The following is a 26474-nucleotide window of genomic DNA, read 5'->3' as shown; positions in this document are numbered from 1 at the left end:
ATGAACTAGCTTACTGAAATGGAGGGCATTTTATCTGTCTTTTAGGGGGAACAGCTTGGATATAGTGGCAAGAAGTAGGACTACAAACTCTTACCTGTGCTGATGCCACAATGCTATTGGCAGATCACAGACTGCTTTGGGTTGGAAGAGACTTTGAAGACCATTTAGTTTCTATTTACTTGACATGACCTTCCATTAGACCAGGTTGCTCAGAGCCCCTTCCAGCCTGCCCTTGAACACTTCCAGGGCTGGGGCACCCACAGCTTCTCTGGACAACCTGTTCCACTGCCACATCACCCTCACTGTGAAGAACTTTTTTCCTAATGTCTAATATAAACTGCCCCCTTCCAGTTTAAGGACACTGCCCCTTGTCCTGTCACTGTATGCCTTGTAAAACATCCCTCTCCAGAGGCCATTTTTCAGATAAAATTGAATGAAACAGAAAATAGGTTGGCACTTCAACAAAATTGTGTAGGGCAATTTGTCTAACATCTCCAAGAAACCAATGCATGTAAATGGGACAGGGAACACTTTATGATGATACTGTTCTCCACATATGGAGGTTTCTGCACCTTGTCAAGTGAAGTCAGCTGCTGTTACTCAAGTTTTATTTTCATAGAAACAACACTTGTCCCATTTCTCTCCCTATATAACAAAACCAGAACAAACTTACACAGATAAGACTGTAAGATGTAAAGTCTGGTAACAATTAAGTATAAACAAGGCCATTCAAACTTCTGAATAAATTAAAATACTTGCTTTACAAGTCTAGGACTCCAGAGAATATCTTAATTAGATAGTATCACTTCAAGATCTCCACCAGGTGTGTAGGAATAGCTTTTATTTAATAGATACTACATCTTAGCTTTTGGACTTTGAAGCCTCTCCTCTTGACAGTGCAAGAGGACTGGAGAAATTAGCCTTAGTAGCTACTTTTTTTACCCACATTAATTCTTACCTTCATCTTGGTTGCAGCATCATCTAGTGTGGTGACTTCATGGTCTTTATGCTCTCCAAAAAGCTTGTCAATAGCAGATATTGGGCATTTGCAGTGGTAACAATAAGTGTCTACTTGTGTTTTCTTCAGTTCTCTTTGTGGGCTCTCAACTTGAGGAATGTTTGTTGCTGATTTTTCAGGATACATCACCACAAAGCCTGAATCTTCAAGCTCAACAGGAGTTCTTTGTTCTGGCTCATTAACAAATTCATAACTATCAGCAGCATGATCAAAGGAGTCCCTGTCTTCAAATAATAGCTCCTCGTGTGTAAATTGAGACGATATTTCATCTTGCAAAAGCTCTTCTTGTGTAATCACATCATAGTCCATTGACTCAGCAAAATCTTCATAAACATCACGGTGCTGCTCCTCTCTTTGCAAGTCTGGATTCTCTGTTTGCTGAATGGTAGGAACACAGGAAAGATGTTCCTGAGTAAACTGATCATCTACACTGTCTTCAGTGGGAGCCCTGACATACGGAACATACTTTTCCATTTGAGGAACTGCTGTTATATCTTGCCATTCTTCCTCCTTAGTACTAGCTTCTTGATATGCAGCTCCCTGATAATCCACTTGATGACTGTATCCTTGTTGACTTGACTGCTCTGGCAACTCTTCAGTTCTTTCTACTGTTATGTTTTCTTCTTCTCTTTGTTCAGTGGTATCAGTTTCTGCACCTGAAAGCACTGTTCTGCCTCCAAAAGGAATGGCATGCATTGGCTTGCAAATTGTTGCTTGAATGTTGCTGTCAACCTGGAATTTGTCTCTCTCCATAACACCTCTTTCTGACAGAACCTCCGTTTTGACATACGGAACATCACCAGATCCCTCCTTTTCCCTATTCTCTGAACTCCAAGCCAAAATTCCTCCACTAAAGGACTCTTCTTCTGGTATCTGATCTTTTTGAGGCCCTATGGCCTTACTAGGAATTTCATCTTTAAGAATGTATTTTTCAAAATACATTCCAGTTCCATCATCTGTGTCTGAATTTCTGCTAGGGAATGAAGCATTAGAATTACCACTGTCTTCATCAGAGGGAGTCTCATCCTTTGTCTTTTCTCCTACTGCTTCTGCATAGAGGTCCTTGTATAAAAATGACAGAGCAGGGGGCTCCTCTAAAAGCTCTGGATTAACTGGAGCAACAGTGGTAGGGAACAAGAGAGATCGTTCTAGCACTCCTTCTTCTGAATCAAAGAGTGGGGTCCCCGGTGACTTCCATTCATCTTCTACATTTGTAACACTTCTAGTGCTAGAATCAAGAGATTTTTGCAGTGGTAAAGCTTTTGAAGCATCTGCATAAGACTGCATTTTGCTTTCTCCTTTTATGGTACCATAAAAGACTTCATCCACATCCTCAAGTAAGGAAAACTCTTCCAAAGTATCTACCTCAGTACCTTCTTCAAAAGAGTTGGCTTCTTCCATAGATTCATTGGGGTCTTCTGTCACAGGAGACAATGAAATTCGTCTTTCAAATTGTGGCTTAATTGGGGATTTGTCATCAATCAATGTGTATTTTTCAAAATAATCCATATCAGCAGTACCATTATTAGAATCCCGTCTTGCATAATTATTGTTTTCTGGCAACAGGAAGTCTTCTTCTTGAGTTTCTTCAGTTTCCTCAATGTCATCCTTTTTGACCAATTCTATTAGTTCATGGCTTGTAGTCTTTTCCAACTCTGATCTGTCTGAAATTTCTATGGTTCTTCCAGAAGTTAGGGCTCTCTGGTCATCCTCAACTAATCTCCTTCTGAATGAAGGATTTGTTTCCAAGTATTCTAATTTATCAGGCATGTGTTTACTTTCTTCCTGATCAACAGAAGAAATATGTGTAGGTGGATGAATATTTAGTATTTCATAACCTTCTGAAATGATATTAAATAGATCTTTTTGTTCAACAGTCTCCAGAGCATGCTGACTGTCTTTGACAGCACTTGCATATTCCATTTCTTCCTCTTCCCCTCTCAGGTGATGTTCAGGCACTTCTGACATTTTGCCTGCCTCCAGATGTTGCATTGCTTCAATTTTTTTAGGGCTTAAAGTACTAGTTTCATGCTCCAGAAAAACTTCTGGACCTTGACTTTCTCCTAAAGGTAAATCATACCTTTGTGTTCCAGGACTAGTGTCTGAGGACTTCCTGTGCGGAAATTTATCTGACACTGATTCAGAAACTCTAAATGTATGTCCCGTAGGATCTCTAGTCCCTTGAACTGTAAATTCTGTGCAACTTCCAGCTGGGAATTGTTTTGATCCAAAATCAGAAGCTTCATTTGGAGTAAGATGAATTCCTTGTGTGTCTACATCTGCAGCCCCTTTTGGACTAATTGAGCGAGCTTTCACCTCTTCTACCAGCCAGCTAGCCAGTCCAAAAGATGGAATATCTGGGTTCTGCTTTTCTTCAGAACTTGAGCTAAGGGGCTTAATCTCTGCTGAAGAAAGGCTGCCCCATTCACCAGAATAATGCTGAGTTTTGTGTGTCACAGTTTCATGAACAAGGCCTGATGAAACAACTCCCAGATGCTCCAAGGCTGTATGCTTTTGGTCTTCAAAATGTTGCATTTCACGTCTATGGTCTCCTTCAGTGTAAATGCCTGAAAGTTTGTTAGATTGCTTTCCAAGCATGTCTGCTACATCAGATAAAGATGATGGAATATTTTGTTTCTCTTCATCATCAGTGAAAGCCACTGATACTGACTTTTCAAGTTCTGACTTTCCAGGTAATTTTTGAAAAGGCACAAATGAGTCTGATGACATTGCTTGCTGGTCTGATACACCAGTCACCTTTGACTTTGCGGTCACTGATCTTGGCACTGTCTGTACATCAGGTTGCATTTCTTGCTCATATTGCTCAGTAGTGAATTCAGGGGAACTTCTTAACTGTTCTGGAGACAAATACATTGTGTCCAACAAAGAAGATTCTGGTTTGTCTTGGTCTTGCACTTGAGGCATACTCTCCAAGTGCACTGTCTTTAAACTTGCTGTTTCAGGTGAACTGAGTTGAATTTTTTGCAACTGTTTTTCATTGTGTGGTGGAGTTACATGTTCACACTCTGATTGTTTGGGCCGGGTAATAAGTGGCTGCATACTCTGATTTTCTTGTTTGGCAATGGACCGTGTGGGAACCAGATATTCAGAGACTGGTTTTGAATAGGGTGGAACTTCTTGCTGGCATGTTTCATCAGCTGAATAAAATGGAACTGAAGGTTCTGACTGCGGTTTTGAAGGTACAGTCAAGTAATCCTGACTTTCTAGAGTTTCTATTTTATCTGCAGAATATGATAAATTTTGTTGTTCAGATTCTAATTGTGTAGCTGTGTGAAAGTAATGTGGAGTCTGTTCTCTCTCAGTTTCAGGTAAAATTTCACATTCAGCCTCTGACTTTGCAGCTACAGGCAAATGTAGAAGACTTTCTGTATCCTCTGCTTTTCTTGCAAAAAAGGACCCTGTCTCAGGCAGAGCAGTTTCTGTGTGTTCTGTTTTACGGTGGGAGTAAGATATATCTAAATGTTTGGGGTGTGAGCTTTCAGTTACAGGTGAAGGCTTTGGACTTTCTTCAGGGCTTGTTTCAGAGACAGGGTGTGAAGCACCCAAAGGTACAGCCACAGTTTGTTCAGTAAGAGATGAATATGGTTGAATTTTGTGGCTGTCTGCTTCCTCAGAGGAAAATGATAAATTTTGTTGTTCAGTTTCCAGCTGAGCACTTAGAGATGAAGGAGCACCAGCATCTTGCTTCTGTGAATGTCCTGCTCTCAGTGGGGCCATTTCACGCTTTTCTGCTTTGTCAGTAGGACTTAATAAATCTGATTGTTCGAAGTTTGGTTGTGCAATTCCTTGCTCCTCAGTCTTGACAAAGGAATGTGCTACAGAAGGGGATTCTGGCTTCTCTGTTTCAACATCAGAGGACTGCAAACTAACACATGGCTGTTCTGTTTGGATCCCATCCCTCCACTTTGTTTCACCAGTGAAATATGGTATCTCTGAATGCTCCAGCTGGGCAGTCTGTGGCTGCTCTGGCTTGCCATAAGAATATGATGAATCTAGTGGCTTTATTACACTAGTCTCTGCTTTGCCAAGAGAATATGACAAATCTGGATGTTTTGAATCCAGTTTTTCTTGTTGCAGCTGCTTTGATTTTCCTGTGGAATATGAAACATCAGAAGGCATGAACCCTGCTTGTGCAGTGTCCCGTTTTTCTGTTTTGCCAGAGGAATAGAAGCCTGGGAACTCCCCTTTCACTGGGGATGTGTTTGGTTGCTCTTCCATACCATGAGGCCTTGAAAATACTGGTTGTTCCAATTTTAGTTGTACTATTTCCTCTGGGTGTAATGTATAGCTTCTCCTCCCCTGTTCAACCTCCAGCTGTGCACTTCGTTTTTCTTCGCTTGCAGAAGAGGACAAATCCATGTGCAGTACTTTGTCCATTGCCTCCATGACATTTGCATGTTCAGACTCTGTTGGAGCAGCCCATGATGGCTTTGCTTTGACAAATGAATGCAACAAACTCTGTTCCTTCAATTCTGGCTGTGTTGTTTTATGAGGTTCCGGTGTGCCAACAGAGAATGACAAATCTGCATATTCTGAGTTTGCTTGGGAATTTTGCAGTCCTTCTGTTTTCTCCATAGAGCACTGCAGTTCAGGGTGTTCTGCCTGCATTCCTGCATCTTTCCATTCCTCTGCTTTGCTGAGAGATGATGAAAACTCATCTGTCTTTTCTTGCTCTGGCTGAGTCTTTTCTTGCTGTACTGTGCCACTGGAATGAAATAAATCCAGGCACTCCGAATCCTCATCAGCAATTTGAGTTTGCTGTGTTTCACCAATTGAATATGATAAATCCATTACTTCTGCCTCTGGCTGTATGATTTCGTGGTGTTCTAATCTGCCAGCAGATAAATCTGAATGGTGTGATTTTGCATTTAAAGTTTCTTGTTCTGCCTCACTGAGAGAATGACATAATTCTAAATGTCCCAATTCTCTCTGTGCTTTCTTGCCTTGTGCCTCTGTTTTGAAAGAATGCAAAAAGCCTGGTTTCTCCTCTCCAGCAGTTTGTCCTTGCTCTGTTGTGCCAGGCCAAGATGACAGATCTGGTTTTTCTAACACTGGTTGTGTAGTTCCTTGTGGCCTTGCTTTATCAATGGAATGCAGTGAATCAGGATGCTTTGGCTCTGCTTTTAGCATTTCTCTTTGCTCCTTTTTTCCACTCTGGGATGGTGCATCTGGAGCTCTCTGTTTTTCCTCTGCAGCTTGTGGATGCTCTGCTCTGCCGACAGACTGTTCCTCTTTAGAGCATTCCACAGCTGTGGGCTCCATCCCTCGTTGCTCCACTTCCCTGGCCAGGGGTGCCAAGCTTGCATGGTCTGGCTCCAACTGTGCAGTTGAGAGTTGCTCCATTTTGTCATGACCATACAATGCACCTGTGTCTTCTAATCCCAGCTCGATTGTTTCCTGCACTTTGTTGAGGGAATGTGGTAGACCAGGGTGTTCAGGTTTCAGCTGTGGTGTTTGCCCTCCTACTTTGAAAACAGAGTAAGGCAAATCAGAATGTCCCTGCCCTGGTTCTGCCATTTCTGTTTCCCCTGCTTTACCCACAGAACGTGACAAATGTGAAATTTCCACTTCTGGCTGAACTGTTTTCTGTTCCATTTGTCCAAAGGGATAAGTTTGCTCTGTTTCTTGTACTTTTTGTTGTACCTCTGTGTTGTCCAGAGGAGATATCACATCAGTATGCTCTGCCTCTGGTGGTGTAATTTCATCACCTGGCCTATCAGTGGAAAATGATACATTTGGTTGTTCCAAGCCCTCCTGGGCATGTTCTAAAGTGTCCCTTTTATCAGGAGAATGTGTTAACTTTTCTTGTTCTAACTCCTGCTTTGCAGCTTTCTGTTGCTTTTCTCTGCCAAGAGACGGTTTTCTGTGTTTTTGATCCAATGGTGCTACTTCTTCCTGGCTTGTCTCACCAGTGGAATGTGACAAATCAGGATGCTTCATTTCCCATGGTGCAATTTCTGGATGTTTTGACTCTATTGGTGCAGTTGCTGGAGCAGCTCTTTTTCTAGCTACTTTAGGCAATTCTTGATGTTTAGACTCAAACTTTTGAGTTGATTGTTCTTTGCCTTCTCCAAAGGAAAATGACGAATCTGAGTATTGTGAATCCAGTTGTGAGCATGACTGATCTGCGTAGTAAGATTCTACTTCCATACTTTCATCTTGTGCTGCTTCACTCAGGCTTGCTTGTGAATCCAAATGTTCTGATTTCTGCTGAGTTTCGTCCATGGAGTATGAGACCTCTGGATGGCCTGACCCCTTCTCCACAATGTAACCCTGTTTTGATTCACCACTGTCAGATGAAATATCTGGTTCTTCCACCATTACTGGTTCAGTGTCTTGTTGCTTCAAATGGAATGGTAAGGTTGGGTCTTTCAATAATTTTTCTTGCTCATGAGAGGAATATGGCAAATCTGGATATTCTGAAGTTATTTCCATTTCCAGTGGAGCTTCTTTTTCACTGGAAGAAGGCAATAATGTTTGCTCCAGCTCGGGATGTACCATTTTTTGTTGCTGTGATTCGTGTTGTATAATTTCCTTCTCTGTTTCTGTACTTATATAAAATGTTTTTTCTGAATATGCTGGCTCTGTTTGCATTTCTTCTTGTGTTTGTTTACTGAATGAATATGGCAAAGATGGATGCAGTAACCCTGGTCGAGCTATTTCTTGCTCTGCCAAATTAATTTGGTCTATGACCTGTGGCTCTTCTTTACCCAGGCTTTCTGAAATACCTGAATACTCTGTTTCCATTTGCTCAGCTTCTTGTTGGTCTGTTTCCTGCTGTTTCACCTCTCTTTGTTCTGTATCTTGTTCCATTCTGCCAAAGGACAATGAAACATCTGGCTGGGGCACATTCAGTGGTGGTGTTTCCTGTTGCTGACTACCAGTAGTGGAACGGGAAGGAAAAGACTGTTCCTGCTCCATCTGTGTTGTTTCCCAGGGCTTTGCTCTGTCAGTCAGTTGTGACTGCAAAAGTCCTGACTCCACTCCTTTTTGCATCACTTCTCCAGCAGTAAATGAGAAATCCCTCTTTTCTGAAACTACATGTACATTTTCCTGTTGCTCTGCTTCACTAATGAAATATGATGGTTCTGGACCTTCTGAGTTTCTCTGTACAGGTTTTTGTACCATTTCTCCCTGGGAATACAGTGAATCAGTTTGTTCCAGCTTTGGTTGCAGTTTTTGATGTTCTGTTTTGCCAGCGGAAGATGTTGTCTCTGGTTTCACCTTCAGCTGTGAAGTTTTATGTTCCTGCTCTTTTCTGGTAGAATGTGGCCAAACTGGATGCTCTGGCTGCAGTTGAGTAGTTTCTCCTTGCATTGCTGTGGCAGAGGAATCCAGTTTACCTCCAGACTGTGAGTCCTGCTGTACAGGCTGTAGCTGTTCTCCTTTGTCAATTTGTGACAGCTCTTGCTCCTTTCTTTTATTCATGGGATATGGTAAATCTGCTGTTTCCAGATACCCAGTTTGTTGTATCTCAGCCCTTCTGGTGGAATCAAGTATATCTGGATGTACCAACTGGAGTTCTGTAGTGTTTTCTTTATCTGCTTCCTCCACCAAATATGATAAATCTGAATGTGCAAGCTCTTCTTCTTGTTTTCCTTTTTCAGGGGAATAAGCCTGTTCCAGTTCAGAAGGAGTAAATGCTTGGTTTTCTGTTTCTTCCCTGGAAAGCAAAACCTGATGCTCCTTTTCCAGCTGTGCACTTTGCATTTCCTTGACTACTTCCTTGGTTAAAGAAGAGTCTGGATGACCCATCTCCAGCTCTGCACTCTCTGGTTCCACCATTTCTTCTCTGGAATATGATAGATCTGAGTGCTCTGTCTCCAGCTGTGCATTGTCTGATTCTTCCATTTCTCCCCTGGAAAAGCCAAAATCTGGATGCTCCATTTCCAGCTGTGCACTCTCTGGTTCCACCATTTCTTCTCTGGAATATGATAGATCTGAGCGCTCTGTCTCCAGCTGTACGTTGTCTGATTCTTCCATTTCTTCCCTGGAAAAAGAAAAGTCTGGATGCTCCATTTCCAGCTGTGCACTCTCTGGTTCTTTTGTTTCTTCCTTGGAATAGAATTCTGGATGTTCCATCTTCAGTTGTGATCTCCCTGATGTCGCTGCTTCTTTTGTGCAAAAAAGCTGTTCTGGATAGTCTGTATCTGGTATTGCACTCTCTGATCCCTCTGTTTCTTCCCTGGAATATGAGAAATCTGGAAGTTCTGTCTCTAGCTGTGCACTTCCTGGTTCCTCTATTTCTTCCCTGGAAAAAGAGAAGTCTGGATGCTCCATCTCCATCTGTTCACCCTTCAATCCCTCTGTTTCTTCCTTGGGAGAAGAGAAGTCCAGATGCTCTGTCTCCATCTGTGTTGTCTCTGATTCTCTAGTTTCTTCAGTGGAATATGAAGGGTCTGGATGATCCATCTCCATTTGCCCACCTTCTGCTTGTTTGTTTTCTTCAATGGAAAAATCAGAGTGATCAAAATCTACTGCTTTATTTATAGTTGAAGTTTTCTGTATTTCTTCTGTTTCTGTGTGAACAGGATATGAAATACCGAAATATTTGGAATCTATATTTTCAGGTGGTTTTAATTTAATTCCTTGTTTCTCTGCTTCCTGAAGTGGAAAGTCTTGTTCAGACTTTGTTCGGTCCTCCAAATGAACATTTTGAGTTTCTGAGGATGGGGTCTTTTGACCCTCTTCTCTTTCAGCTGAATACATTAGACCTGGAGCCGCTGACTCTGACAGTGCAGTTGTTGATGATGGACACTCAGCTTCTTGCTTCTCTGTTTCATCTCCAGAATATGCTGAAAGCACATGTTCAGACTCAGACTGTGCAGTTTCTGATGACTGAGGAATAATATCTTCCTGTCTTACTTCAGTTGAAGTGGAATATTCGGACTTAGCTGATGGAACATCAGGTAAGTAAGACTTCTCTGTTTCCCTCTTCGGATGTTCTGATATAGATTCTGTAGGCAAAATATGCTGAGAACTTGGTCTATCTAATTCACTAACAACATCTGCTGAAACAGACTGTGGTGCAGAATTGGGCTGAACTTCCTGCTTCTTCACTTCATCCAGATGATCTGATGCTGTGAGCAGGGATTGGTCTGGCTCCTTGTTTGCACTTTCAGCTGAGGGAAGCAGCACTTGTTTCTCATCAGACTTGAGTGATATGGAGGTTGTTGACTCTGTTGTTGATGTTCTGGCTGCAGCTGAATGACTTTGCTGCTTCCTGGTTTCTTCTTCATTCTTCACCAAACGTTCTGAAACCTGATTTGGAGTCTCCAGAAGAGGTTGTCTCTCTTTTCTTTCTTCATGTTGAAGAGTTGATTCTTTCACTTTATGAGGTTCAGTATTTTCAGATGAAACATCATTTTTCTTAGTAAGCTGTTTTTCAAGAGGTGGTGTTGATGAAGAAAAGTTTTGATTTGCTTGTTCTAATAGTTGTTGTCTTTGCTTCCTTCTTCTCTCTGAAGGTGTTTCAAGAATTTTACTTCTTGCTCCCAGAAAATGTATTGGACGTGTTGATTCTGAGAGTGAACTGAACTTCTGCAATCTTTCTTTTACTGATGTTTCAAGGAACTTTTCAGAATCTGCTGAAGCTGAGCTGCTTCTCCGGCTTCTGTTTTTCTCCAATGTTTCAGGGGGTGGCCCAGTCCCTCCGAAAATTGAGTTGAAATGCTGGATTCTAGCTTGTACTGGTCCTCCAAGAATTGGACCGACTTTTCTCAGTCTGCTCTCCCTAAATATTGATCTTATTGGAGCACGTTTTACGGGCTCTTCTGCAATATTCTCTAGATCTTCTTTGTTGTCCGACATTTCCTCATCTTTGTCTTGTTCTTCTACCTGCTCTACATTCAACATGGAGGGTTGCACATCTCCTAGAACAGTTCTTGGTTCTTGCCTCTGCATTCCAGAAGAGTCACGTTTTTTATTGCACTGGCCTCCCTTTGCTGTTGTAGCCACTGGCGTCCTGTTTGAAGACTTGCGTGTCCTTTTCCGAACGATCTTGCCTTCATCCATAATAAAGATAACTTTTCCTGGAGGAGAACCTACTGGTGAACTTTCCATGCTGTAAAGATCAGAAGCTGTACTAGTTTCTGAGGTCCAGGGAGTAGAACATCTGCTGGAGCTGGTCTCCCAGGTTATTCCACTGTCTTCACTTTGGCATGTTACCATAGAAAAGGAAGGGTTAGTCATGATGTACTGCAGCTTGGGTTTCACATCTTCACTTTGGATAAGATCTTTTAAACTACAAATGAAAGAACAAATAGTGAAAGAAAGCTGTAAAAACACACAACAAATTAAAGTATTGCAGGAAAAAGCTGAATTTCTTCATTAAAACAAAAATGGCTTTCAAAGTTGTAAAAATACTGCATAAGCATAAATTTTGAAGTACAAGCATGAGAAAAGTAATATTTCATCTCACAACTATATTTTAGATGCATTTGTGTAAAACTGCATGTTGCAAGGTTAGTTCACTGAAGGGGAGGTGTTTAAATTATCTTGACAATGCAGGCAGAACAGTCTTTGATCTGACCTTGTTTTGCCAGTGTGAGATTGAACTGATTCTGGGGCTATTCTCCAGCATGTGTTTATCTCACAGTATAAATTAAACCTTTCATTAAACACTTCAAAGATACTGTCAGTGTTTTAATAGCACCCACACTTGCTTTGCGCAAGTGTGAATGATTATACAATACTCAAAGCAGTAGAGAGTCTATCCACTGGTTTGTTACTCTCTTCTCATGTATTTTATCCTCTAAGCACTCTAGATACTTAACAAAGTAATTTAGAATACATTCAACAATTAAAATACACTGGCATCTCCCCAAATGAAACCACAATGTTTCATAAAGCTAGTTTTAAACCTTATGATGTGTAATCAATACACTATCATGTACTGCAACCAAATCTCTCAGCTAAAATAGTAAAAAGGCTGGAGAAAGGCTTTTCTGAGAGGTTTGGAAAAAAATTCCATTTTTTAAAATTCTTCAAATTAAGAGTTAAAGATTAGCAAAAAGCAATTAAAAGACACAATGTGTGGAGGGTTTAGTATTTTTAGGGTTGCAATTTTTACTAAAAACAAACAAAAAAAAAGACCACAGAAAGGGTAATGAAAACTCAACTCCTATATTTCCTGAGTAGACAGTAGTTCATTTATGGAAATCACATTCATAGCTGATGGAGAGAAAGGCAGAGTATCTGCTGGAGAAGATGTAGCCTTCAATAGAGCAGAAGCAGTGAAATCTCTGTCACTCCCATGAAAGAATGCACATCTATGGCCACACAACATCCTGCTTCCACTGAACAGAGGGAAGGGTCACTTTTCCACTGATTAGGAAAAAGCACTTCAGCTAAAGTGAAGAAACCTAGCTACAGATCAGGGATCAGAAAAGCAAAACTCATCTGACCAGCTGCCAGAGACTGTGGCCCTGCACCACACAGGTGCCAGAGACACGTGCAGGCTGCAGAGGCAGGAGGACACCCCTGAGAAGCAGGTGGCACTATGCCAGAGGGTACCAAGCACCAGTCAGAAGGCAGAGGTCTTTGAAGGCAAGAAGAAATCCTGTAGAAAGTCATAACCACTTCATTAAGCAAACTCTCTGCACTGTAAGTTTTTTGTAAAGTACACTCAGTGAAAATGCTCAGTACCTAATGGAAACAGAAATGTAATCCTGCTACTGATGGTGCTACCCTTACCTTTCCATTAATTTACTTTTGAGACCCCAGAACAAGAAGGGCTGTCCTGGGCTGGTCCATACCCAGGTCTGTGCAGACTGAGGCACAGATCATCTCTGATGTCCTCGACCCTAACTGATTCCCTGTGGGACAATAGCCTGACCAGCCTGCAGCGAGATAACACAGTATCAAACTCCAGAGATGGGGCTTAAACCCATTTGTGGTGATGGAGCTTGCCTGGAGATGGTGACTGGCAGGACAACTTGAAGGCCCACAATTCAAAGCATGTCTGAGAGTGCAATACTAAATAATTGCATGTTAGCCAATCTGCTCCTGCCCCCCAAACCCAGCCCTCAAACATATTTTAAGTCCCAGCATGCATAATTGATTATCTGTCTTGGTGTAGTACTCTCTAGAAAGGCTAGCTCCATAGGTGAAAGCTTACAGGTTGGAGAAAGAGGTACAGCAGAACACATGTATACCAATTTTTCTCATAGTTTTTCCTTTGCCAGTTCCATGGCTTGTCATTGACTTGGACATAGCAAAATAAAATTAAATTTTAAAAACAGAAAAATCAATAGCAATAGTACTAAGAAAGTTTTCAGTTATTTGAGTCCACAATAACAGATAAATATTTTTTTTTCCATTTTTTTCAACTTCTACATCATTCTTATGTTTTTAAACCTATTTTTCTGCACTACTTGGTGCTACTAAATAAACCTTCATACAGAACAGAGCAGCACTCCCACTTGAGCTGATATTAATGAATAAGAACGGGTTGCCCTGGCCCTGCCTATGCAAAAAGCTTGAATTATATGCATCATTATCTCATTTTCATGGTCACAAACTTGTCACAGCTCATATTCCTCTACAGTGTGAGGAGATGTTGCTTTATCCTTTTAAGACCAGAATGAGAGACATAGAACTCAAACATTTACTTCCAATGCACTTCCAAATGCTGCCCTTTTGTGAACTGTTTTCAAGTTGCACAGTAGCAGCTGAAAAACCTCTCTCTAAGCAGAGGAAGTGTCTGCCACTGCAATAAGATGTTTGTAGTGTTTCAGCTCATAAATGTAGATATGAAACCACTGACATCCAGGGCAAAAGCCAGTCCTGTCTTTTTTCCATTTCATACCCATTTCTATTGGCACTCATATTATCAGCATGTTATTTCACTGCTAGGACATTGACTTAATCCTTTTCTTAGTCTTGCAGACACTGACAACCAGTTTTGTGCCTCCTGCCATAACAGCTCAAACCCAGATTTTTCTTCCTGCCTCCTCCTGCTTCTCACAGCCCTCTGCTTCTCACTATGACTTCTGTGCTGTGTCCACTGGGATTTCAGGTAGAAATCTGAAACCTAGCAGGCTGGCCAGATGCTCTTTATGTATCATATGAGGGAAGAGTTTTCACCTCCCCAGCTGCTGGAGTGGTTGTGTTCACAGTGAGTGAGGTCTATCCACCTGTGCACACCACTACTATGACAGATATATGGAGCCAGCCTATCAGCTAATATTCTCCCCAGCCGCTCTTTATCCTCTTCATATCAGATCTTGCCACTGCTGGTATCATAAAAATGTGTAGTTGTTTGCTGCATAATTCCTCACAAGCTGAAAACACAGATAAAATGACCAAGATGTCAACCTGTGTTTGTAGTCTGCACTGACAAGATCTCATTTTCTGAAAGCTCCTACGTCTTCCCAATTGAAGGAAACATTTTGCTGTGCTTGTGTTTTTATTCTATACATATCTGGAGTTTCTGCCTTTACCAAGGTGCCCCCTTCCCCCTACAGCAATCAGTATGCTTAGCAAGGTCTCTGCCTATTGTTTTGTTTTTCCCAGGGCTACAGCTCATCCATTTTCTTCAGGCTAAGAGAATTGGGAATGGAAAGACGCCATTTCAAACCCCGCCTTCCACCTGATAAGGTACTGTTGACTTCTTTTGGTTAATGATGCCTCTTTTGGCAAAGAGTGGCTCATGCATCTGTCAAAATTCAAAAGAACTATATCTAAAAGCAGTAAGACAGCTGCTTGCCCAGCTAGAAAGTTGGGTTTTATGATGAATAGCTGAGAGCCAGGACCTGGGCTTGTCTTACACATTTTGTTCTATCTCTTATGAAGGGACACAACCTGCTGTAGTGATAGTCTGTTTTCCAGACACCAGGTCATGGCACATTCCTGTGGCATTGTCATTTGCAGGATCAGATGCTGTTCAAGAATTCACAGCACCTCCATGTGCAGAGGTCTCCATGCTCCTGCATTCTGGATCCTCCACCATAGAGGGAGCACCAAACACTTCAGTCTGGGTGGGACACTTCTTTACACAGTTACATAATGACTCTGTTGAGACTCAGTGGGGAACTTTTTGAAGTCTGACAGCCCTACTGCAACACAGGCCTTTATTAAGGACTCAGTTAGTTTTACCCAAAAGGCTGAAGAGAAACAAAACATGGAGAGCTCAGCTGCAGGAGCAAGTGGGGGCAGGCTGCACCCCTTCCCTCTGCAATGCCCCCACTTCAGCATTCTGCCCCATTCAGCTGCTCTCAGTTACCTTTTGCTCAAGCCCTGACATACTTGAAATGGCCCGCGCAGTTCTGCTTCCTACCTCTCTCACCTTCCCTGCTCATGCTCCCGCTGCAGGTGGCAGAAAAACAGTCCTGCCAGCTTCTTCTACCCTGGTCCAAGTCAGGCACTGCCTTATATAGAGGCTTTAGGCATCTAAAGTCACGCACACTTTCCCCATGTCTTTCTCTGCTTTGGGTAGGGTATGGTAACTTTTCTTTTCAGGAGACAAATCCATAGTACTCCCCACCCCTTCCTTCTCACCTTCAATTTCCTATTATTCCAGTCTTTTGCTCTACAGATGCTGCAGCATGGCAGGAAAACGCTTTTTCCACTGTGCTTCCCTTTACATCCATTTTTATCAATCACTATAAACGAGACTTGTCTCTAAAACTTACACACCTCTGATCTTGTGGAAGGACTGTGTCATTAAGAAAACATACAAACAAAGAACCACTTCCAGAACTCAAGGGCTTTCGCCCCATTTTCCTCCCCATCTACTGGTTATAGGTAAAAACTAAATGAGCAGATAAAATGCACCCTTACCTATTCCAGGCAAACAACCTGTCTGAAAACATTTAAATTAGCTGCAGAGCCATTTTTATGTAAACCCTGCACACAGACACATCCAGAGACCTTCCCACTGTAGAAGGAAATCAGCTGAGAATGGTCTGAAAGACAGAACTGTGTCAGAACAGCTCATCTATCACACATTTGTTAGAGACACAGATATTCCAGCGGGTATGTAAACCAGTTAAATGGTAAACAATTTTACTTTAGTTAGACGTAATTTTCACTGTTATGAATACAAAAATTAAAACCTGTTAACATCATACTCATGCTTGCCTTAAAGAACACAGCATTCAAAATATTTTCCCTGTTTAGGTGATTAATTGGATACATGGAGCTAGAAACAGAAGTCATCTACCACTATCAACTATTCTAGACAGTAAAATGCCTAAAGGCAAGAAAATATTGTACAGGTCCTACACAGATCAGTGGGGGTTTTCTGCTGACAAGGTTATGAAACCCTTATCTCACCTTTCTAATAGGTTCTGATGCTGCATGTCAGTCTCATTACTTACATAAAAAACTGTGCTAGGAAACCAAATTATTTAAACAATATATTAATAAGAGTAATAAAGACATGAATCCCAAACTCTTCTGCCTTCCACATGCACGCCTTGTAATTTTAGGATAAATCATAATTTCTGCTGCAGCTTTTGGGATTTTATTTGTTGCAGTTATTGCACAATGTAGAACTGGAGTGGTTTGGTCAGAGCTCAGGGACTCGTGTCTCATAGGAACACCAGGGCTCTTCTGCTTGTTTCACAGAGGCGCTTCCTGACCTTGGAGCAGTCATCTTGCTGCATAACTCTCACATAAAATAGGTATGAGGCTATTTAACGTGCTTGAAAGGCAGAAATAGGAGCCAGTGGGGACCTCTCTGCTGACTTGCACAACCAGGTGCTGTTCAACTACTGCATTCAAAGGAGGAAAGCAGAAGAGAGAACTTGGGGTTGTTAAAAATAAATTGATGGCAGCAGGGTCCAGGACAAGCTGCCTTCAGCCAAGTTTGCATATTAGTTACATCTCCTCTAAGCTATGTTTTCAAAGCCCATGCACTCAAAAAAATCTGTTCCGCAATGGGGGCTTGAAAACCTGTTTGTCAACAAATAATTAGCTCACAGCTTGAGTTAGTATGTCCCAGGGGCTCAACCTGTCTGTTCTTGCCAGGAGCTCTGCCCAGGCACTGACCACAGGAGGAGGCTTGAAGCTCAACAACTCTGACATTTGCAACAACATCTAAGCAATTAAAGAGTCAGATTTATTTAACTTTTCTAAACTATTGCTGAGTGCTCAGTGCAGTCATCACATTTGTGCCAAACCTGAAATTTTACATCCCCCTTAACCTAATTAAGCTAACCAATTTAAATATGTTCAGTTACCAGTTGGCATAGCTCTACCTCTCTGATAGACTCTGACCTGTTTATTAGTAGGACAGTTAAGGACATAGAAAAACTCTGCTGTGTTCAATACAACTGGAAATTAAAGAGAATGTTTGCTGTGATTTAAATAAGTGCTGAGATGCAATGCCCAAGTTTGCATTGCAGATGCTGCCAGCCAGAAGCAAGACGCAGCTGTGACGAGCTGCTAACAGGCACCCATGGAGAACTCTTCCTCTCAGCACAAATAGTAAATAACTGTGAGGCTACATAGATTTCACTCCCTTTGTAGCAATTCCTACTTGTGTTTTACAATTTCAGTTTTACTCTTAGCCAGTTAATTGCAGATTCTATTAAAAAATTATCTATCTAAATCATGTTTTAGTTGTCTGCAGTGAGCATCTCCACTCCATGGACTTCAGCTGGTTTTCTTGCAGGGATACAGCCAAGTGCAAGCAGTGTTTACTGGCATGCAATCCCTCTCTCTACCAGCATAGGACTGAAAAGCCAAAAGCTCCCTTGGGAATAAAGCAGCATTACACACCAGGGTGTCCCCCTACTGTGGAAAATTAGGTCTTTATTTCCCATTTCAGAAGGTTTTCCTACAGTTTTAGGACACATTTCCTCATTTTGTTGTTGTAGCACTTCGGGTGGGTTAGGTGCAGAGAGCCTCTCACTGCCATCTTTCTTCTCCAGTGACCATTAGCAATGTCAGAAAGCACTTTGAACTGTGATACACACAGAGTGATGTAAATGCAGATGGCTTCACAGCACGGAGGTATTAGGAACTGTATGACACATTTCTTAAAAAATGGGTTTCTGGAAAAAACTTAAACTAACAACATTAACATCTCAGGTTTCTTCCTATAGTATCCACTTAAAACTGATGGGGTCTACTCAAGGGACTGTCAGGCCTTGCAGTCTCTTTATGAAATCCAAGGCACTGGCACAGCCAGAGTTTGTCTGCATGGCTCAGGTTGCAGACGCCTCCACATCCTGCGCAGGACCACTGGGCAGGGCACTGGGCCACAGCCTTGCTCGTTACATTCCTAATGTCAGGAAAGCAATAGTAGGACAATAATCTGGTTTTGTGGAAGTTATTAAGAAAACAAAAACATTTAAAAAGAGAGAAAAATAATTAGAGAGCAAAGGGATAGAATATTTCCCATTCCACCACAAAAATCAGCCATACAAATCATGACCAGCAACAGCAGGCATATATGAGTTTTCCTTTTTAAGGAAAGAAGAAACTGAAGAGGGAGGGAAGTGGGAAGGAATAAAGGGCTGTAAAAAGGAACCAATTTTAATGCACCATTATAATCTTTGAGCATTTTCTCTCTGACAAGCAAATCTGCAGAGCATTTAAGATCCATATGTGACAAAGAGTCAGCCAGAGAGGGAGGAGTGGAAGGAGATGCCACTTGAGCTGGCACATCAGAGGATCTTTAAATAGAAAAGCTTTCAGGGAACTCGGGGTAGGCGCTTACCACACGAAACTTAATTACAGCCATACTCATCTGAAAAAATATTACAGCCCTCTACTCCCCCCGCTTTTTTTGTCTGCAGCAATTGGGTAAGGGAAGGGGGAAAAGCCACTAAAACCAGCATGGGACTCCAATCCTGGCAGCTCCTGGGGGATGATGCCTTGGGGTGGAGCTGCCAGCTCCCTCTGGGGCTATGAGTCCCTGAGGAGACATACCTGTTAGTCAGCTCCTCTGCTTCCTCTGGATCTATGGCCTCCTCCTCCTCCTCCTCTTCTTCCTCCTCCTCCTCTTCTTCCTCCTCCTCCTCTTCATCTCCTATGAAGGACGAGGTCTCAGATGCCCTGTCGCCCTCGGCGCTACGGGAGCCCTCCATTCCCTTCCCTGCTCAGGCCCTTGCCGGTGATGTTTACCCCCAACCCTGTCCTCCCCAGGGCTGCCTGAAGCAACTGTCATCCCCAGTAGCACTCACTTCTCCTGACTCAGGGCAGTCTTTAAATAGAAGGCAGCAAAGTTACAGCGCAGAGTGGCTGCTGTTCCTACCCTGGCTCCCAGCACCAACCCGGTGCCAGGACACGTGGCCCTGTGGCCATCTCTCCAGCTGCTCTCCCCCTTCCCCTGCTGCTGCTGCCACTGAGCTGCCTGTACAGCAGACACAGCAGTCAGGGAGGAAGGGGGCCAAGCAGACCCTCCCCCAGTCACCTCTAGTAAATTTGGAGTGGATGGTACTGATGAAGCAGAAGCAGAGTTTATCTATGCCCTCAAGAGAAGGCACATTTCACAAGTTCTGCCCTTGAGCTCACCCAGAGTGCTTCAAGCTCGAGCTGTAAAGGTCAAATACAATAAGTAGTGGATGAGCTCCCAACAAACACATTTAATTATCAATATCGTACTGTAAGAGATATCAGATGCACCATGGTATTTAACCATGCAAAAGAAATGTATTTAAACCCTCAATTTATCAATGTTAAATCACAGGACATTTAAAACTTCCTATTTGAGCAGACTTGAACCAATTATAGTTTAAAGACAAACTACATTACCATGCAGAGTTTAGGTTAAGCCACATTTACCCTTTATTATTCTGCATTTTTACAAAAAATGCAGTGCTTTTCACGACAAAACAGAAATATTTCCAATCTGTACTAGTCAAAATAATGACTTTATTAAAAAAAAAAATTGGAAGAGGAGGAAAAGAACTAAACCCCTGATTCTAAGTAAAGAAGTTCCATGATGAAATTTCAAGTATAAACGACTGCATGCCCAAGTATAAACTCTAATGCCTCCAGCTTTTTTTTCATTGTTCTTCAAATAAATAGCTGGTTATAAATCAATCAGCAAACTCTTCCTTAAGAGTGCTATAAGTACAGAAACACTCAGCCATGTACTTCTGACTACAAGCTGCCTCTGCACGCTAAATTAAACTTCTCTTGATATTTCGAAACAGTAGGTACAGGTAAAACTTTCTGCTCCCTTGATCAACGCAGTGACATAACAATTTACAAGGGGACAATGTAATTTCCTTGAAAAGTGTATTTGAAACAGATATTAAACTAAATTAAGCTCCACATTTCATCATAAGCATAGACAGTGTACACAGCAAAATGTAAAGAATATGAAGTACTCTTAAATTTCATGTGGTAGGCAAGAGCATTACAAATCTTGTAGAAATGCTTATAGATGAAAAATACATACATTGCACAAGTTTTGATTCAGTCTTCGGCACAGCAAGAGAAACGCAAGTACCAGAAACCCTTCAACTTACTTCCATCTGTACTTCTCACAAGTGAATTTGACCTGTAAATGGACCAAAATCGCACATTCTTTCATGCTCTTCAGACAAGCATCATACTCAGTAAAATCAAGGGAAATATTTATATCTGAACACACAAGAATTACAGAAAACAAGGGAAAAAAAAACCCAAAAAACCACAAAATACAAAACAACCAGTAGCAAGTACAGTACAATAAATCAAGAGTGACATTCTCTGATGGATTTAAATTTAACATCAAATATACTGTGAATCAAGTCCAGTAACCCAAGTTCAAGTAAAGCACTAGTTCCAAATAGATGTTTGGGATTCACAAATATAATGTATTCACAAATGCTAACTTCAGGTTTTATACAAATCATCTTACATCCTTTTATCTTCACCCTGCAATGTGAGTCTTAAAACTGATTTATATTGATTTCTTTGTGAGGGATTAAAAAAAAAATAACACCTTATACTGTCAACACATCTAATGGTACTGAGAGTTCACTTACACTTTTACATTTCAGGACAAGTGAGAGCAAGAGCTAGAAGAGAAACTTTAAGTTTCACAATGTATAGCCTTATGCCAGTTCTGCATTACTGTCACCAAATGTAAAGTTCTTGCCGACGTTTGGTCCTACTGTGCACCTCTGAGCCTGTTAATTTAGTCCTGAAGGACTAAAGCAAGATCTTAAAATCCTAGAGAAGACACTAGTGGTTTCTGACACATGAGATGAGAAAAGACAAGAAAACCCAGTGCCAAAAAGAGTAGTCAAGAATAATAATAATTTAAAAAAAAAAAAAAAAAAAAAAAAAAAAAGTGCTGAACTAAAGCAGTTTTATTTCAAGGCAATAACAAATCCCAGAGAAGACAGCATCTTGCACACACACTGAAACCTTGGTCAGTTGAGAAAAACACCTTTTAAGAGCCTTTTACCAAATGGCTCTTAAAAAAACTATTCCTGCTAGAATGTATGCCAAGGGATAAGTAGATCAAAGTTTTTCTTTTGAAGCTGAGGAAAGGTGAAAACTTTACCCTAACAATAAAATTTATGATAGCCATTAGTGAATTTTTCACTCTGGATACTTGCCCAGAGTAGATGAAAACCCAGGTCATTAAACCTCTAACAACTTCAGACTATAGAGAACTGAATCCAAAGTTAAAGTCCAGCTCCTACCCACTCTCCCCAACCCATTTATTTTGTGCTATTATATCTGAAATTTTCTGACTTAAGTTGCAACCCACTATTTAACAAATATGCTATCAACAGGCTTGTTCCAAAAAAACTAGGGAAAACCACCATCTAGATTTTCTGGTTGTAGACAAGGTTTATCAGGAGGACATAAACTTGAGAAAAAAATAAAAAAGGATTCTTTTGAAAGACACAGGCCATTGTAGTTACAGACCTTAACTTCTATTAAAAATACCACTGAATTGGTAGTGCAATTTTTATAGAGTACTTCACAGATACCACAATTTTTTAAACTAACCTTTTAAAAACTGTTGGGAAGAAGTGGTTTCAAACAAGAAGCATAATTTAAGGTGTAAGTGCTGTTGACACAATAGGTGATGCAACGCAAACTCATAGGAAAGTTTTATGCCTTTTATAAAGCTTTGTTTCTCACATTCAGCTCACTTAAAATGTATTCTTACCAACTTTAAACATTTATGTCTCTTCTTATTTATCTTAGGTTGGGAAAGTTTTAAATTTTCTAGACGAAGATATAGTATCTTTTTTAGGAAGATATAGCTAACACCCTTTTTTTCCCAGAATCTACATAGAACTTGTGGAGCATCTTTGAATTCAGACATGAATCCTGTCCTAAAACCTTGTGCTTCAATTTTACATAAAGTGAACCAAAGTGAATGTTTCACTGACACCCAAATCTACCATCCTATAGGAAAAGGGCAGTGAGGATGAACATACGAAAGGTGGAAGAACATTTCAGTGGACTGCTACAGTCATATTAAAACTGAAAGACAGTTTAAATTGTAGAAGGAAAGTCAATTGCAGACACAAGGCAAAATTCTACATAGACTTGACTGTGACAAAGTGTGTAGAATGTAATCTCACATCAGGCATATAGTTTACAGTACCTAGAACTTCTAAATATACTAGAACTTAAAAGTCTGCACAAGAAGACAATGTTTGTTATTTTACAGTTATAAGGGTTTTCACAATGTTGCTCAAGAATGTAACAAATCAAACTTTTGCGTATTTACAGACATACCGCAGAATAGCCATGATAAATCTTGATGAATTGCAGCATGGGTCTTACCTCATGGGGCATTTCCTAGTCTACTTAATTATAGGAAATATTTTAAATATGCAGTACAAAATAACATAAATTGGAAAAATAACCCGTATCTTCCATATACAAACTTCATTTCACTGGACACCATATAAAATATTAAACTTAAAAAAATGGAAGTACGAATTTGATATCAGTGGTACATAGAGTCTTCAAAATAATTGGTCTTCATTACATGAAATATATATGAGAGACAAAAATTGTGCTATAGGAGGTTCAAGAGAAGGTTTGCAATTATTTGGAAGAGCTGTAATTTTCAATATTACTTATTTAGATTCAATTTACCGTGGCTGACCAATTCACAAACATTTACATAAAATCAAATGGGAAGCCCAGCTTATTTTAGCAATGATTTGATTTTCATTTAGTCTTTTTCTCCAAAAGAGATATCACTATTACTGCAAATATGTAAAAGGAAGCACTAAAAATTTTCCTTTCTACTGTGTGAATGTGAAACATTTATGTGCATTGAATTCAGCTTTTTTATTTCTTCATAATACAACTGTTGCTTAAAAATTCCAGTTTACATCATATTCTTGATATTCAGAGTACTACAAACCATAATCTAGCTTCATTTTCATAAACACTTGTTTGTTATTCCAAGAAAAAATGAAATAAAACTGGAAAGTGCTAAGTTGAGCAGAAGTACTTACTACAATTAAGCAGATGTAAAGCACAGACTCTCTGTTCATCAAGAAGTTGGTAGTGCATAGTGCCTTAAGGATGTAATCAGATTTGCACATGGTTTAACCTTGAATGTTTATATTTCATGGTTACATCTGTCTGAATTAATGGTTACGCAGATCACGCAAGAAACAAGTCAGTATATCCCCATATGTTCCTTAAAATAGATGCATTCCTGTTGTTTGCTTTGAGTTTCTTCTAGAAGTCAACAATGCAGGCATTTTCAGAAAGCGTATCTTTGAATGAAAACTGTATTAACAAATACCAAAAATAAAATATGCCACATCCTTATAAACATTTCCTTGACAAATGTTTACAGAGAAAAACAAGTTGCAAAAACCATGGGGTATGTACCTGCTGATTTTGACACTGTTCTTTATTTCAGCAGGATCCAAAAAAAAAAGGGAAAATGAAAAAAAGCTAGTTATCTTTTATGTTTGGCTACTTTTAAAGGTAGTATACAGTTCAGGTCTTTCTTGTCTTGTAATAACCGCCAAGCCTGAGGGAAAAAAAAAACAAACAAACAACCAAGATTTTTAAAAAGGACTATAAAATCTTTGCCATTAAAACTTAAATACCATTCTAAACAATAAGCATTACGGTTCCACAAAATTACGGTAAATTTTTTCCCTTTCTTGAAAAGAAGGTTTGTGGGTTGAGATTTCTTTTTGTTCATTTGTTTTTAGGATTTTTTAAGGGAAGCAAAATCCAAAAAGTACACATAATGTAATGAACTAATAAGGAAAGTAAAGCCTTTCAGGAACAGATCGGATTTTTGGAGACAGGGTTGTTAACAGTATTTAAGCATTGCACTGGTACTCTAACTGCAAAATAATCGTCTCAAATTCACACATGTGAAAGTCCCTGATAAATGATGTCATGCATGGTTATTTCTAGAACTTAGTTGTGTATCTAAAATAGGTTATTTCAACTTTCTTCTATGTTTTAGTGTGAGTTTCAGGACATCTGTTATGCCATGACCCTGCAAAAAACTGCAGTGACCCTCCAGTGTTCATACAGAAGTCATTTACAATCCAACATGTAATGAAAACCACAAGAAAAACAGATTGCTTAAGCTTCCTAAAAAATAGTGCAGGATATTAAAAAGTACTTGCACTTTTGGAGCAACTATCATTCTTATGGTACCTGGTAAAAAGGACATTTTTTTCAGGGCTGTATCACTCTAGTATATTGCTTCCAGACAGCTAGGATCAAATATCTGCTTTTAAATTTTTCAGAAAACCACGGAGGTTTGAAACAAATTTTGTTAACTGAAAATTCTGAAAAGAGAAGTACACTCTGATTTCACAGTAGAGCCCACGAGAGCTCAAACCACTTTGTGAATGTGACTTTAGCAGATTCACAAAATCAACTATTGTATGTACAAGTATGTGAATGATTCGGTATTTTGTACACTAACATGGTTAAATAAAAGAATAACTAATGAACATTTCTGAACAGAATTACAAAGAAAATGTTATTCTTTTCTGACTAAAGTGTTTCTTATAGCACTTCCTATATTACAGGTATCTTACAAGAATTATTTTTTGCTGGAGAAGCCCTTCAAGGTACTTGAAGACTTGTAAACACGAAGCTCCAAGAACAGTTTAATAGGGGAGTCTTAAATGGTTAAAGCTGGAAGCCAGTTCTATGCACTAATCTCTAGTAATAACTACATAAAAAATAGTCAGAGATGTCAGGAAACTAGAATTTGAGTTCCAATTCCAATGCAATGCCTATGATAGGAGATAAACATAAAATAAAGTTGGTAGCAAAAATTTTCAGAAAAAAGATGTTTAACCAAAGTCTAAATTTTTCCTTTTTTCAAAGTGTCCTCTCCTCCCCTGACTGGGACAGTCAAAGTTCCTGTTTGAACTACTCACGTTCTAAAACTAGGAGTGTGGTCTCCTTAAAGAACCCATCTAAGTAAGTTATCAAAAATCAGAAAACCCTCATTATTTTGGTGGTGATATTTATTACAAAGAGGGATAGTAAGAAATATAAAATATTATCTAATACCAGTCAAATTCATGCAGGAATAAACACTGAATGAAAACAAAGTTGTATTCACACACAAGAAAATCTAAGAGAAGAGGTTTATACTGTTTTGAGTACCCATTTCAGTGTAAACCTGAAGTTTAATGGCAGACAATAATGAATACTCTTAAGAAATTAGTTTTCTACATTTTTTTAAAAACACACATTTCTATTACTTATAGTACAAAGTATAAAACAGAAACAGGCAGGTTTAATGACTAGCAGAAACAGGCAGGTTTAATGATAGTATAACTCCCTTGAAAACAAAGTGACCGAAAAATTACGAGATGTACTTTTTACCTGTGTAAATTCACCTCTGATCATATCAAACTTCTGTTTCTCATGTACAGCTCTGGCAGTATTTGTCCCATCAAAGGGCTCTGCGAGATCAAAAACAAACATGAAAACTGTTAAGAAAATCTAGGTTAGGTTGTCTCTACTAACCAAGTCGGGTCTAGCTTACCAAATTGCCAAATAATTGCTTACCAAAAGTGTATTAAATAGTCAATTCCTCTTTGGTTCTCAAGCTTTCTTTCTACAAAACATTTATCAAAAAACCTCAAACCAAAACTAAACTAAAGCAACCAATAAAGCAAAACAACTCCCCCACAAGAACAACAAAAAAAACAAACCCAAGACAAAACAAACAAACCAATGAAGAAAAAAAAAAAAAAAAAAAAAGCCCCAAACACTGAATTCTCTGAATGCCCTGAATGGAGAAAATTGAGTTTGCAGATGGCACAAAGCTGAGCACTGCAGTTGACACTATAGGACAGGATACCATCCAGAGGCACATGGACAAACTTGTGCAGTGGGCTCAGGAGGATCTTATGAAAGTTCAACAAGTGCAAGGTGCTGCACCTGGGTCAGGACAATCCCAGACATGATTAGAGACTGGGAGAAGTCACTGAGAGCAGCCCTGCCCAGAAGGACCTGGGGATGTTGCTGGGGGAGAGGCTGGACATGACCCAGCCACGGGCACTGA

The 26474-nt window shown here is 40.1% G+C and overlaps 2 protein-coding genes across 3 annotated transcripts in view; both read right to left on the bottom strand.

Moving 5' to 3' along the window:
* CMYA5 (cardiomyopathy associated 5) overlaps positions 1-19152 on the bottom strand; it is a 45545-nt gene extending 26393 nt beyond the window's left edge. Inside the window, exons 1-2 of the mRNA XM_083884159.1 lie at positions 18920-19152; positions 959-11282 (exon numbers count right to left, since the gene is read on the bottom strand). Coding sequence (XP_083740285.1) covers positions 959-11282; positions 18920-19077 — 10482 coding nt within the window. The 5' untranslated portion in view covers positions 19078-19152. The remainder of the gene's footprint in view (positions 1-958; positions 11283-18919) is intronic.
* A 1064-nt stretch (positions 19153-20216) lies between these two features.
* TENT2 (terminal nucleotidyltransferase 2) overlaps positions 20217-26474 on the bottom strand; it is a 45090-nt gene continuing 38832 nt past the window's right edge. For both annotated transcript variants that reach the window (XM_083883986.1, XM_083883987.1), the window contains exons 14-15: positions 25790-25869; positions 20217-23951 (exon numbers count right to left, since the gene is read on the bottom strand). In XM_083883986.1, the coding sequence (XP_083740112.1) occupies positions 23877-23951; positions 25790-25869 (155 nt within the window). In that variant the 3' untranslated portion in view covers positions 20217-23876. The remainder of the gene's footprint in view (positions 23952-25789; positions 25870-26474) is intronic.

This window comes from Zosterops lateralis (genome assembly GCF_965231275.1).
Source record: "Zosterops lateralis genome assembly, chromosome: Z".
NCBI classification, from domain to species: Eukaryota; Metazoa; Chordata; class Aves; order Passeriformes; family Zosteropidae; genus Zosterops; species Zosterops lateralis.
This window is presented reverse-complemented; position numbering and strand designations above follow the sequence as displayed.